The sequence below is a fragment of the Corylus avellana genome, chromosome 7 (assembly GCF_965113065.1).
Source record: "Corylus avellana chromosome 7, dhCorAvel1.hap1.2, whole genome shotgun sequence".
In the NCBI taxonomy this organism is placed as follows: domain Eukaryota; kingdom Viridiplantae; phylum Streptophyta; class Magnoliopsida; order Fagales; family Betulaceae; genus Corylus; species Corylus avellana.
Genome location: NC_142496.1, coordinates 20,179,575 through 20,194,153, shown reverse-complemented (window position 1 = coordinate 20,194,153; position 14,579 = coordinate 20,179,575). Strand labels below are relative to the sequence as shown.

General features: G+C 36.3%; 1 protein-coding gene across 1 annotated transcript; it reads right to left on the bottom strand.

Annotated features, from left to right (window-relative positions):
• Positions 1 to 12,714: 12,714 nt before the first annotated feature.
• ATCTH (Zinc finger C-x8-C-x5-C-x3-H type family protein) lies at positions 12,715 to 14,314 on the bottom strand. The gene has a single exon (XM_059599545.2). The coding sequence runs from the start codon at positions 14,252 to 14,254 to the stop codon at positions 13,112 to 13,114; it is 1,143 nt and encodes a 380-aa protein (XP_059455528.1). The 5' UTR covers positions 14,255 to 14,314; the 3' UTR covers positions 12,715 to 13,111.
• Between the last annotated feature and the right edge of the window lie 265 nt (positions 14,315 to 14,579).

Below are 14,579 nucleotides of genomic sequence, written 5' to 3'. Positions count from 1 at the left end.
GGAGGTCACGGTAAAACATGGACCTTGTCAATTTTGCCTGCAAGTCCACTCGCCCTGATGTGTTAGGGAGGACATTTAGCCCTGCCGCTCCTACATTTAATGCCCATCCATCTTTTTCCTTTGTATTGTTGGGCGATAGGGACACACCCACTAGTGAAAATAATTTCTAGATTTTACCCATTTTTACCTTTTCTTCTAGTTGTAATATGTTTATTTTTTTCCTGATCTTGTCAGCAGAATCACCTTGAAATAGCAATGGCGTGCATAATTCTACTAGAATATGTTGAATGGGCAAAGAGGTGCACTTTCCTCTCAGGGAAATCAACAGGAGATGTAAAGGAATATGAGTTTACTGGAGAAATTGTTGGAGAACATGCTAGACAGATTATGCAACCTATGAAGGAGCTGCAACATCAACTTGGTACTTCCTAAATGAATTTCAAAAAATAAAAATAAAAATGACTAGAAAATAACAAATAAAATTGATAGCCTTCGCATAACATTTACAAACCTTCCAAATATGTTGAATATATATGTGTCAGTGTAAAAAGGTTTGAGTATTACATTTAAAAGGTGTCACAAGTGCAAGTGGTAATATAATATAGTTGGGCAAAAACCCATAAACTTCAACTTTTAAGTTAAGTGGTGTCCCAACATGTCATACTATTTGTCACACCCCCAGTTCTCTAATGTGAAAACCGAGGCACGACACACTTTCTCTACCCTACCAATATCAGTATCGGGATCGAACCCTATAGTTGATCTTCTACTATATATACACGCATGAGCGTAAAAAGATTGTCTTTCATTAAAAAGATGTTACAAGTGTTGAGTAGTTAATATAATATAGTTATGCCAAAACCCATAAACTTCAACTTTTGGTTTGAGTGACATCCCAACATGTCATATTATTTGTTGCACCCCAATTTCCTATTAATATTAGTATTGGGGTTCCAACGTCAAACCCTACGGTGGAAGATGAGTTGTACTTCAACTATTTATTTTTTAACTTTTTTAACCTTATAGGTTTTCTCATATAATTTTTGTTAACCTAAATAACGTTATCACATGATTCACATTGCTATGCTATAGGTCATAAATCAAAAACATTCAAAGGTAGAACATCATTAGTCAACGTTTTCCAAATTTTTTTCTACAAGCCCAAAGTAGTTTTGTTACATAGTCAAAACATGATTTTATGACAATGTTATTCATAATGGGAACAACGCGTATATATATTTTGGTATACTACTCAAAATGCTTTGGTCAATCTTGAGAATAATATTCATAAAATATATTTTAAGGGTAAATTTCGTATATCTTTGCCTACTGACAAAGGATTTGTATTCCCTCTTAGAAAAAGCTTTCCCACAATGTTTCATGTGATTATCTAGTGTATTGAGGTTATTTCAATCGATGATAAGTCTCACTCTTTGATACATCTAAGCTATTTACATGAAACGTCTGATACTACAATCCCCTTAGAATTTAGAAACAAAGTCTAAAGTAGTTTTTTAAGGAGTTATTGTATTTTCCTAATATACAATATCTTTATGAAAAGACAACCCCTTGATCCCTTTAATGTCTTAAGGTCTCAACACCTACACATTAATCTGAAGACGCCTGTAAAGCCCCATAGAAATTAATTAACTGGTAATTGACTCCATGGTTTACCTTCCAGCCTTGTCCTTCACAAAACAAGACTCAGTGATCATAACCTCTCTTAAGAGAGACTACAACGGAAGACTTTTAACTACAAGATAAATATAACAATAATTAAAAAAAAACACAATTATGATAACCAGAGTAATACGAACGCATCATAACATAGATAGATCCTCAAATGTATTGGTTAAAAACCGATCATCAAATATTACAGACCATAAGTAATTGTTTTAGGATAACATCAACGTCTAAGCCTAAGTAAAGTTAAGATGATAACAATCTCTATCATCTCTACTCGGATGGATCCTCTGCTGTCCCGCATGGACTTGAGCCATACTGGGTCTAAGTCCTCAATGATGACCTGTATCAAGTTCTTCACCACTACCAGCTAGCTGTCCGAATTCATCTTCTGCTAAGCTAGCTAAACCGCGCAATTTATACATAATGGAATGGAAAAAATAGAAGAAGTAAGTCTAAAGACTTAATGAGTAAAAATACGCATGGTACTTATGCCATTTAATGATGAACTCTGTTTGATAAATTATGTAGCATTTTGGCATGACAGCTATTCATGAATGTAGTATAGATATAGTACATGTTATAATCATGTGAATCAATTATAGTTTAACTGTATGGTCTACCTGAGATATTACCCATTCTTAACAAGGTTGGCGCTGTTCCGAGGTACCTGTAATATAATGTTGATGCCCCGATCATTGTACACTACCATCCATAACACTAGCAGCCTGACTGAGTCTGACTTCGGGTGGCCCACGCTATTAATGATGTACATACTGTAGTGACTCGCCAATTAAGGCTGCGTCGGTCACGAAATAACCATTGAATTTAAGGCCCATATATCACATCCACATACACATTTGACTATAAAGTTAAAATGTATAGTAAGTCCATGGCCGTTATTCCGCACGTATCAGTGTACTATGTCATACGATGCAATTAGTCTTGTCCATATTTTACATGCATGCTCTTACAATCTCATTGTGTTCGTTATCTTGTTAAGTAGTACATTTTCACAAATGTAGAGTTCATAACATAGCAAAATGTGTTTCATGAGAGTCGTAAAAATGTATGTTTGGTACAAAAAATAGTCGTGCAATACGAGAAAAATAACGACTAGCATCATGTGAGTTTGTACTCACTCGGGTCATATAAATCCTCCAAAAATCTTTCTGGTGGTTCCAAGTTCTCCAAATCTGTGAAAAACCTACCACTAGTTCTAGGTTCAACCTAAAATGAACCTAGACCCTAGAACGTTGAAAATAAAGGCTATTGAGCGATTGGGCAAAATGGCGTTCATCCCTGAAAACGCTTCTGGGCGAACATTCGAGCTCGAGGCCGAGTGTTTGGCCAGAGAGTTTCAGGCAGAACTCCACTTGGTCCAACAATCTCCTAAGCAGTCCTAAACTGGTTCCAAGGCTGTAAAAGGGTTTCTAACACATATTAGCCCAAAAACAACATCGCCATGCAACAAGAATCCATCTAATGGAAAGGAAATGCTCAAAACAAGATTCTAAACCTTTAGATTTCTAACAACTAAGCTACTCTAAAAATACAAGGCTATCATAACTACCTAAGAAAGATACTAAAGAGAAATGATTACCTCCACACAACAAGAATCTCTAAAAGGTTCCAAGGAAATCTCTCACAATCTCACAACAATACTCAAGCAGGATTTCTCTAGGGCTCAGAGGGCAGAATGGGTTGGTAAAGGGTGTGGGAGGGGATATTTATAGGGTAGGAAAAGTTGTGAGCTCTATAGGAGTAGGCCTGTAATGCAGCGAGTATTCGGTACTATTGTGTCGAACGTTCATATACTATTTACCTAGTGGTTTTAGGATTATAGTCGTACGCTCGGGCAATATCCAGTGGTCAACTAAAAGTCAACGAACGTTCGGGCTAGTTTCCACACAAGCATTTGTGTACTATTGCAAGCAAACGTGTCCCCACACGAGCGTTTGGTCAGAAAGTCCAAAATTCTTAAAATGACCCTCCAGCTACTACTAGTGACCCAAAAGTCCAATTAACCCTCTAACCAAGCTATCTTAAACTAGTTAATTATTTGAGTCACTACAACGCCACTTCACTTCATCAAGGTAGATCACCAAGATTTGATGTGTAATAGTCTCACTCAAAATAGAATTGCCCTAGTTCCATTTAACGATTGCGAACTTTCTATCTTTAAGGATACAAAGATTATGGATTAAGACCTTGTATAATAAGTTGATAACCACGTTACTCACACTTATAGCCATATTCAATGTTATCCTAGGACATTGCACATGCATGATTAACTATTGGTAATAGGCATGTAAAATACATTTTATATGCCATATTGCCAAAATAATTTAATCATTGAATAAAGGGTATATATCTTATAATGAACACAACCACCCCTAACCCCCTAGGGGTGGCCGCAAGCCACCCCATAGGGGTTGGGGGTGGCTTCCTGGCCACCCCCGAAGGGGTTAGGGGTGGCTTTCCCTAACCCCTATAGAGCCACCCCTAACCCCCAGGTGGCCGGAAAGCCACCCCTAACCCCTATGGGGTGACTTTCCGGCCACCCTTTCAATTTTATTTTATTTTTTTGTTTTTTAAGATTTAATTTTAAAAAAAAAATTAATATGCTGACGTGGCAAAACAGTGCGTTTAATTGAGACTGCCTGGCGTTAAACATTTGGGAAAAAATGTAACAGTAGGGGTTAATTTGCCTTTTTGATTGACCTAGGAAGTAAAAATTTGAAAAAAAAAAAAAAAAAAAAAAAAGAGTTCAGAAAGTTTTCTGTTTTGACGCGTTGACTCAATGATTTATAAGATATTTACCCTTAAATAAAACATATATTTATTACAAACATTAAATGTCATCATGGATATAAAATAACTGGGATTCGGGGCATAGTCCCCAACAATATAATGGTCATTTCACCATTTGACCATCTAATTTAATCTCAAATCCTAACAGGAGGCGAGAGGGATGAGATTGCAAATATTTTAAAGTTTGATACACTAAATTGAGAGTTTTTAAACTTAGAAATGGATATTGCAAAAGCGATAAAAATTCAATAAAGTTCAGTGAGGTTTTCCCTTGTATTAATCTAGTAGCAATAATAGCTACAACGTCAGTTGTAATAAAAATTAGAATGCAAACACTAAGATAATCATACACAATGGGAAAAATGATGGAGTGATTAAGGGAGATGGGATGTGATCGAGTTTTATTGTAGTGCCCCAAATTAATTAACTTGAGATGCTACTTACTATTACTACCACATTATCAAAGATAATGCATTGTAGATGTGATCGAAACTTACCTCTATTTTACCGTTGCTTTTTTTTTTTTTCTTTTCTTTTTCTACTACTATTATTAGTACGACACCAAAGCGTCTAAATACATTATCCATTATAACTCTGCTTTTTATCTCTCAAATTTACAAACCAATACATTAAATAACATTTTAAGTACAAGTACAAGACCTCACACTGCGACCTCGAAATCTTATAATTACCTTCTCCATAGTACCTATAGAGAAGGCTAAATTTAGCTAGCCTTCTCTATAGGTACTATCTCCACCTAATTTATAAAACATGTTTTATAGGTAGAAAACATGTAAGTCCGGAACTTAATAACTAAAGCGCCAATGAAACTTTTCCCACGAAATAAGCCCATTTTGTATTAGTAATAGTGGAAATCATTGGCTAGGACAAGATTAGGATTAAAACACTATATAATTTGAAAATTTTTACTTAGGAGAAATATTATAGTAACCTTTATTAGTTAAGAACTATGCATTTGGCAATAGGATAAAGATGTTGTACTTAGAAAATCATGCAACAATTAAAGACAAAAGATCATGTTGATGGAATGCACATTATGATACCCATACTTATGTCAACAGTCAAAAGCATCCTCTAGGGAGTACACCACTTCATTTAGCTGCTCGGAATGGCGGATAGGCTTCAAGTATATCCATGTGGGTATGATTCATAAGCTGCTTTGATCAACCCAACTTATCTGTCTATTTGATTTCTCAATTTACTGTAAATTTTGCTACCAAAAGTAATCATTAAAGTTGAGTTCCTGCTTCCCTTTCCAAGAACTTATTTTTCTAACTCCGTATTCCTTACACATGTTGTGGTCAAAAAGGTATCCTAGAAAGAGCTCAGTTTGAGAATCATTAATTCTATGTAACTCGATCAAAGGGAAACACTCTCCCAAGGCTTCACTTTTGTATTTTGGAAAAGTACATGCAAGAACTTCAACCCTATGAGTATGGAGTGTATAAATAAGTACATATATATATATACATGATGACTAGTCTAGGATGAATATCTAATATTTGAAACCTAAGCAATCGTCCTGTTGATTCTCCAAGGCTGAGATTACTTGCTTGCTTGTAATTAAGTTGATTAGATTTATATAAGTTTTGATTCAAATGAGACTTCCATTATCCTCTCGATCTGATCTATAAGAGTATATATATAAACATATTGATTTTGTTCCTTTTGTCCTAAAATTGGCAGGGTTTGCTTTGTCTAATGATTACCACCCTAATTATGATTTTTTGAATGTGTTATTGAAGCTTGTAAAAGGAAGTGACCTCTGCAGTTAACCCTTTTGTTTTGCATCTGCTTTAAATGGACATGTCGCTTTTCTTGCAAGTTTCTGATGGATCATTTGCCTTCTGGTTTTAGTTTAGCAATTGGTTGATTAGAAACTAATTTATATGTCTAAATATTGATAATAGAGAAAAAAAAAAAAAAAAACTACAAATACTGAGAGATAGATGAAAATATCTTCTTCTTTTTTTTTTGTTAATTTATTTATCCGAGAACCATAGATATATACGTACGCTGTGCAATTGCTGTGTAAACAAACTGCATTTCTCGTTAATCTTTATTATTATCAAACACAGGAATCAAACACGTGTATATAAAGGATCCAAAGAAGTACGTATGAGTTTTTGCTCTCAGGCCAGCCAAAGGTGATGGACCCATGGCGTGAAGATGATGAGTTTTCATGAAAGCAAGAAATTAACTTTTGGTACATTCAGAGAACTGGGCCATTCATTCCCCTCAAACTCAATAGCTCGGTCTGTCAGCCAGAAGATTAAAAAATCTCAGTCAATGTTGATAATATATATATACAGTTATTGAAAAGCAAATAATTATATATATAGACTATAGTATCTAACCTTTCTTTTTAATTCGTTAAAGGGCACTGAGATTTATCCAAAGACAAAAGAAAAAAAAGTTCACTGAATGTGGACTGGGGAATGAATGGTCCAGTACGTTCTCTGAACGTACCAAAAGTTCATTTCATGCTTTCTCATGTAACTCATCATCTTGTTTGTGGATTATCAATTTCACGGACCACGGTATTCATGGGTCCATCACTTTGGGCTGCCTAGAGAGCAAAAACAACCTACTTTTTTGGCTTGTTTATATATTTATATATATATATATATAGAGAGAGAGAGAGAGAGAGAGAGAGATTGATTAGCCAAAATGTTATGATTCCGCTTATCAAATTGCTGAAATATTTGGTTGATCATTTCTTCTCTAAAACCCCACAAGCCCGGCCTCTAGCGCTCGCCAAACTCTCTCGCACTCAAATGATGAACTTTTATGCATTTTGAAAAGACTCTCAAAATTTAAAAATTTTTAATTTTACCACTTGATCTTCTAATTTGATGCAATTTTACTGTCTGTTTTAACACCCAAGGGAGAGATTGCATCAAATTAGAAGTTCGAGGAGTGAAATTATGAGTGAACTTTGATGAGATCTTTTCAAAACGCTTAGAAATTCAGGAGGTCATTATAAATTTTCCCAAAAAAAAAAAAGAAAAAGAAAAATGGAAAAGGAGGAAGGTATTGGCATAAACACCTATATCTATCTCACCTACGTACGTACCCATATGTTTTTGGTCTTTTACGACTGATTTAGGATTTCTTTGGACCAAAAGATCGATAATTTAAAGAAATGGAAATAATAGACTAGTGTCTGAAAATGCCAAGGCATAAAATACACAACCAATTAATGAATGTGTACACAGAGGGTCTAATACTTTCAACAAATTGAGAGGGGAAAAGGACATCTACAGGAAAATCATGAATGGATCCAACAAACAACCAGTTGGGATATCTGCATTATTAAACAGTAGTGAGAACCATTTCTCTCTCTCTCTCTCTCTCTCTCTCTCTCTATATATATATATATATATATATTGATCTTTCATGGAAATAGGAAACTTGTGAAAAACTCATTTGCCCATCTCCACAAACTTGTAAGTTGATCTTCATCAAACCCATTCCGTACAATGTACATATAATAGTGTAGAAGAAGAGCAAGTGGAGGAGGTGGGACGGGGATTGAACCAAAACTCAAGGCAAAATTGATTTTTTTTTTTTTTTTTTCATTTTTTAATAAAGGTTGATCCAATAGCTGATAGGCACTGTCACATTAATCCAATGAAATAGAAGTTGAGTATATAGCATTACTCCGTGAAAGGCTGAGAGCGATGCATTACCACCTCATCTAGATCTAAATATTGATGGTTAAACACATAATCAAGACCGTACATGCATATGGAGCCAACACAGTTAACTTAGAAGGCAACTCCAGGGTAAATAATGAGGAACTGAAAAATATTATTGAATATAATGTCCAGAAAAGTACGAGGAATAATATCCAAATTTAATTTGGTGCACCAAACTGTACCTTCCTTGAAGATAAAATTAAATGGTGGCTAGCTAGGTATCAAGTGACCATCATGCTATCATAATGCTCAATGTTTAACCAATCGAAAGGGACTTATTAGAGGTCCCCCACAACCTCTGCTTGTCCATATATATCTCATTCAGCATTTTGGGTTTTTTTTTTCAACCCACCCCATCAATCCGACAGAAATATAAATTTTTTTTTTAAAAAAAAAAAAAAGATAAATGGAGTTTTTTTTTTTTTTTATTTCTTTATTTTGTATTTTTTCCTTTACAATCAAATCAATCAATACATGTTACAAACTATACTATATGTACCAAGTATTTTGTCAGGTATCTTCCAATTGCTATGACTAGAGTTTTCTTTTAAACTGGGTCGAAAAAACTGTCTGAAACTCAATCTATAAAAATAACTTGTATCTCATGAACATGTTTTTCATTTTGCATTGTTCTTTTAAATCTTTCTTTGGCCAAAACCCGGGATCTGACCTGGTTTGATTACCAGGTAAGTTTGATGTTTCTAAATATGATAGACAGCAGCACTTCATCCCAAACCACATAACACTGCTTTTTATCTTTTCATGTTGTTTTTTTTACTCCTCAAGCCTCAAGTCACGATGTTTTCCCAACTCACACTGTATATTTTCAAGAAAACAAGCCCTCAAAGTGTCCTTCCAAATCGTCCTACTAAATCCATATTGAAAAAACAAATGTTCTCTCCTTTTAATACCAACTTCTACAGAAAACACACTTCTCATCCCCCACCATAACCCCACTTCAACATGTTTTCCCCTGATACTAAGCTATCTCGCATAGTCAGCCAAAACAACAAAACCATGTCCTGGTACTAGCAATAGGAAATCATACAAGCATCCACCAATTGACTTGAGGTAACCTTATCCGGATAACTTCTCATGTTTCTGCACAATTATACACTCCTTTTAAATTGGATTTTTTTTTTTTTTTTAATAATTTTATTTCAACTCTGTTGGGAATTTGGCCAATCAGATAGTCCAACTATTGAGATAGGCCGGAGACATAGTCCCAGAGATCAACGAGGCCTAAAACCAAGCTCATGCAACTCATGATATAGATTCTTCAAAGAACGCTATAGGAAATCTTAGATGTTCTATATTGAGAATCTCTATAGCCATTTCAGAAGTAGGCACGAGTCTTTGAAAATAACGTCCTTCAAGATTCTCGGGATCACATCAATTCCGAGAAGAGGGGAATTTGATCAATACCAACTGCCACACCCTCATATATAAGAAGAGGAATGCTAGGTTAACAAACAAGATTTTACAAACAAACTTTTACAACATAAGGTGGCACAACATGATTGGAAATGAGATAAATTTAACTTTTGAAAAATTCAATCATATTGTACCATATTATATTGTAAAAGAATTTTTCGTAAAATTTGTTTATAAACCTAATATTTTTCATTTAATTATCTCCGTATCCATCTCCAATCCGTTCTTTCTTTCCTGTGTTTCTTTAAAGGAAAAATTGAAGTATTTATATATCTATAAATCTCAAACTCAAAACAAAGCCGCCGGATCTCATACACAAAATAAGAGAATATAAAACAAATAAAAATGTGTTTACAACCCTTTTTGTTTGTAAGTGCCATTATCACCTGATGGAATAAACCGGCGCACGTGTAGAATTCCAGAACATAAGCATTTCCAGCTTAGTAATGTCATTGAGATTAATCTACCGTGTGATTTCTGCCGTCTAGATCCTTCTCGTGCAATTTTCAATAGACGTCACCTTCAAATAAAATAATTACTCTATCGCCATTTTTGTCTTTTTTTAATTTTTTTTATTTTTAAAATGTCATGGAGATTCTAAGGTGAGAAAGTCAATCGGGAAATTGAATAAAATGCAAGAGAAAGAAAAGAGAAAAAGAGGGAAGAAACAAATCCATCCACATCAGTTTATGCAATCTTCATGTCGTGGCTTATAGACAATTAGACATAAACATATTAGACAGAACATCTTAACATGTGGATAAGTCTTGAGGAGAAGCGGTCCCAAGATTGGCATATAATTTAAAATCATTACCCACAACGACAAAATGCTTAGTCCACTCAAAAGGATTTCGATCCCTTACAAATTCCGCTTCTTCCTTTATTAACACCCATTGACCATTTCAATTATCCTGTTTAATTACTAACATATCACCTCACACGTGCGTCTCTACACACGCACGTACACACTTAAAACCCCCACTCTTTTTTCATACTCTCTTCAATTTTTTATTTATTTATTTATTTACTAAGATTATTTTTTTCATTTATAATATGTTATAATTTTTTTAATAATTTAAAGAAACATTGCTTTAATTGATAGTTTGAGAACTTTTACAAATTATTTATTAGTTTGGAGAGGAGACATGTACTTTTTTAAAAAATTTATTTTAACTCAATGATACACTTTAGTGGTATACAGAGGTCATGTGACTCATGTATTAGAGAAGAAGCAGCTGGAAAAAGATGACTTATCATAGAAAGTAGGTATTGACCCTTGGGTGATGAGGCCATGATAATGCATGTCACCGGGATTAATTAATGTTATTTAATAGATTATTAAACGATTAAAATGATGTATCACTAAAATTAAATTTTACTGTTATATCATCAAATTATATAGCAGTCTATTATATATATATATATATATATATATATATATTTTAATATGTCCACAAAAAAGAGAGGAGAATTCGAGTTAACGACCTTCTATTCATAAAGCATGCCCTATTAAACATTATTGATATTGCTAGAAAGATGATGATCAAAGCCATAATTGGTAAACAGCATGAACCCAAAATTTTCTTGCAAATAGCAAAGTGGAGGTTTAAATGCTTTTTTTTTTTTTTTTCCTTTTGCAGCCCTTGAAAATGTAGGACTTGTTTATGAGTTAGACTTGTTTATGGTTCTTTTGAGATCATAAATAAAATTATTATCTACTGTCTAGTTCTATTTTGTTGTTTGATTTTCAGTAACCTGCTTTGTTTCCTTTGAAAAAAAAAAAAAAAAAAAATTCCCTTTTGTATGTATATGTGGAGGGCTTATTAAAGAAAAAGTTGAGAACTAGATCGGGGAAGTCTAATCCTTGTTTGAGAGAGAGAGAGAGAGATTAGAAAGGCCAACAGATCTTGATGGGAGGCACGCTTTTTAATGGCTAGTGATGGAACAATCTACGGCGATAGACCACCGGCGCAAACAACTTTATAGAGCCGCCACTACAGGATCTACCCCACCTCCTAGTGACGTGTTTCGATAAGTGACAAAAAAAAAAAAAAAAAATTGAACCAAATCCTGAAACCACCGGCCACTTTGTCTGCATCGTACGCAATATTATATTACTTGTTAATTAATTATAATAATGTTTCTCTTAAAAATGTCGAGATTTTCTTAAGGGCCCCTCTCCCCATGCAATTGTGCCCTCCTTGACCCTATCTTGTCCCCTATATAAAACATTAACATCGTGGATTAGTGGATTTCTTTCTTTTAGGTGGAAGAATAGTCCGAGCACAAGTGGCACAAAAAGGAGATAAACTAAAAAAGATTTTCAAGGAGATAAGGACGGCTTTATCAACTCTCCATCCACGTCACTAATCTAATCTCGATTCTGATAAAAATAAAAAATAAAAAATTCGGATTTTGTTCGGATATTATACTTTTTAAATTGACTATTTTTTTTTTTTTTTTTAATTATAGTATATAAATCCCAGTTATTATTTTACAGTTGGACAATATTAATTTATCTATTATTATCACTGGGATTCCTGTAACATCTTCTGTTTCATAATCTTATCTTCAAACCACCTTTTTTAATGTATAGAACTCACCAGTCTGATTCTTTCTATCTGTCTATCTATCTTGTTCCTCGCCTATCTTTAGAAAATTTTTATCTTTAGAGATTCTAGGAAGCTTGAGGCCCAAGTATAATATATTACGTGGTTTGAGGTAATGGGGAAATAAGTAATTGTACGTAGCCGCATTTGTTATTGTCCCTCCCAAGCAGAGTGTCGGAAAAACACGTCATTTAATACAAATGGAATTAAAAGTGAGAACCATTGAGAATAGGAAAGAACAAGAAATACCCACAAATGGGCCAAGTTTTGTTGTAAAGAACAAGAAATATGGGCATAAAAATATTCAAACAAAAATCCTAAAAAAAAAAAATCCAGAATAAATCATAGGATTCATGGCATGGCACCAAGAAAGAATTTAAAGTTGGATCAAACTGAGCCGCACAAATGGCGCCCCAGTAAAGACAGACAACAACCTTGTTAGACAAAAAAGGTGAAGATAATATGAAATGTACCAGTACATAACATTAATTGGCAATAAACTGAAACAATAAAATGAAAGGAAGTTACAAAGATTAAGAATAATCCGAGAGTAAATCAAACAGAAACCAGAAAGTTTAATACAAATCATGGACAAATTGATCAAACCAAGCACCATCCGCTACCCCATTCTTCGGCAGCCCTGAGAAATCCTTCTTAGTCTATACAAAAAGTTACAATATTTTCTTGTCTCCGAAGAGTACAAAGAGAAGCACAAAAACAGAGATTCGGATCTCTCTTCCTTCCCATCTACCATTTACAGTGTCCAAAATCAACATGATATTTACACAAAGTCAGAAGAATCGAAGGCCACCGATTAGCAAAAAGAAATAAATCAAAATAGGAACCGTTTCACTTGACCAGCTCCGAGACCCACCCGACATCAGGGGCTGAAACGGCCGAGTCGACTCGCCCCAGCGAGTTCTCCTTACTGAGTTTGGCATACATCTGGGCCCGCAGGTCCCGCCCAGACTCCACCCTCTCCATTGCAGGCTCCTCCACGAATTTCTGATCCCACTGCTCGAATTTTCCGAGTCCGGACAGAGTCGGGGTACGAGTTGGAGTAGAAGGCAGGCTAAATAAACCGGCCCGGAGATTCGACCCACGGGCCGTGCCAAACCCAGATCCCATTTGGACACCCCACTGAGGAGGGCTGATTCTCATCTTCCCAAGTTGAATGTTTCGCATCGAGGCAACGAGTTCACTCGCCGAGTTCGACGATCCGCCACCGTGTTTACTCCCACTTGGCGACAAGGGCGGCGAGTCAGACGGAGGAGAAAGAGGCGGCGACGTCAGGATCGAAGTGGGGGACGAAACAAAGGAGCCCTCGGTCAAATACGAATCAAAGCCATGACGAATCGGTGACCCGTCAAATGACTCGCCCGACCCATGGGCCCTCGGACTCTGCTGGGGCAGGACCCGGAGTTGCTCCGGCGTGTGAGCGAAAAAGCAGACTCGGCGGCGACAACTCGGGCCGTCCTTGCATGGCTGAGTCCGGTATCGAGCCGGGTGGAGCCAGCACTCGAAGACTCCGTGAGCAAACTCGCACGAGTCCCCCTTCCTGCAACTCCCTCGTCGGAAATCGGGGCAGGCCGTGCCGGAGTAGTGGTACTTGCGTGGGTCCCTCCGGCGAGCCTTCTCGCCCGGATGAGCGTACGGGCACTCCGTCCAGTCGTGCGACCTCGCACGTGCGCACCGCCGGACCTTGAACTCGTACATGCGGAAATCATCGCATGAGAACGCGTCCACGAGAACCTCGGACTCGTCGCTCACTGAGTCCGACTGGTTCGACGGCAGGTAACGGTGGAGGGCCGTTAATGAGTCTAGGAGAAGGGAGTAGTCTCCGCCACCGGCATTGCCATTAAAGTTGACGGAGGGGCTAGTTGGGGAGAATGGTGACGCCATTCCAGGCGTCGGGTCTTCATATGGGTCCCAGTCCCACTGAGAAACTTGAATCGTCGGATGCATTCGGATCGTCGGATTTCCAATCATCATCTTGAATGGGTTTTGGTTTCCACTTTACGGATATCAAATCAGTGAGGAAATGGTTCTGATATATAAACTGCTTGGGAGAGAAAGAGAGAACTTAACCGTGGTTGAGTTAAAACATAACCGTGGTTAAGTTTTGTAGCGTCTCCTGAGAGTGTTTCTACGGTGTGGGCCTCCTCGCTTATCTTACCATGTGTCCTCTGCATGTTTGCCGCTAGATTCAAATCTCCTACAATTCATTAGAATTAGAGAACTGCTATTCTCTTTAAACAACAAACAAACAAACAAAGACATGCTATTCTCTCCATCCAGACCATCCACTACTGTATCA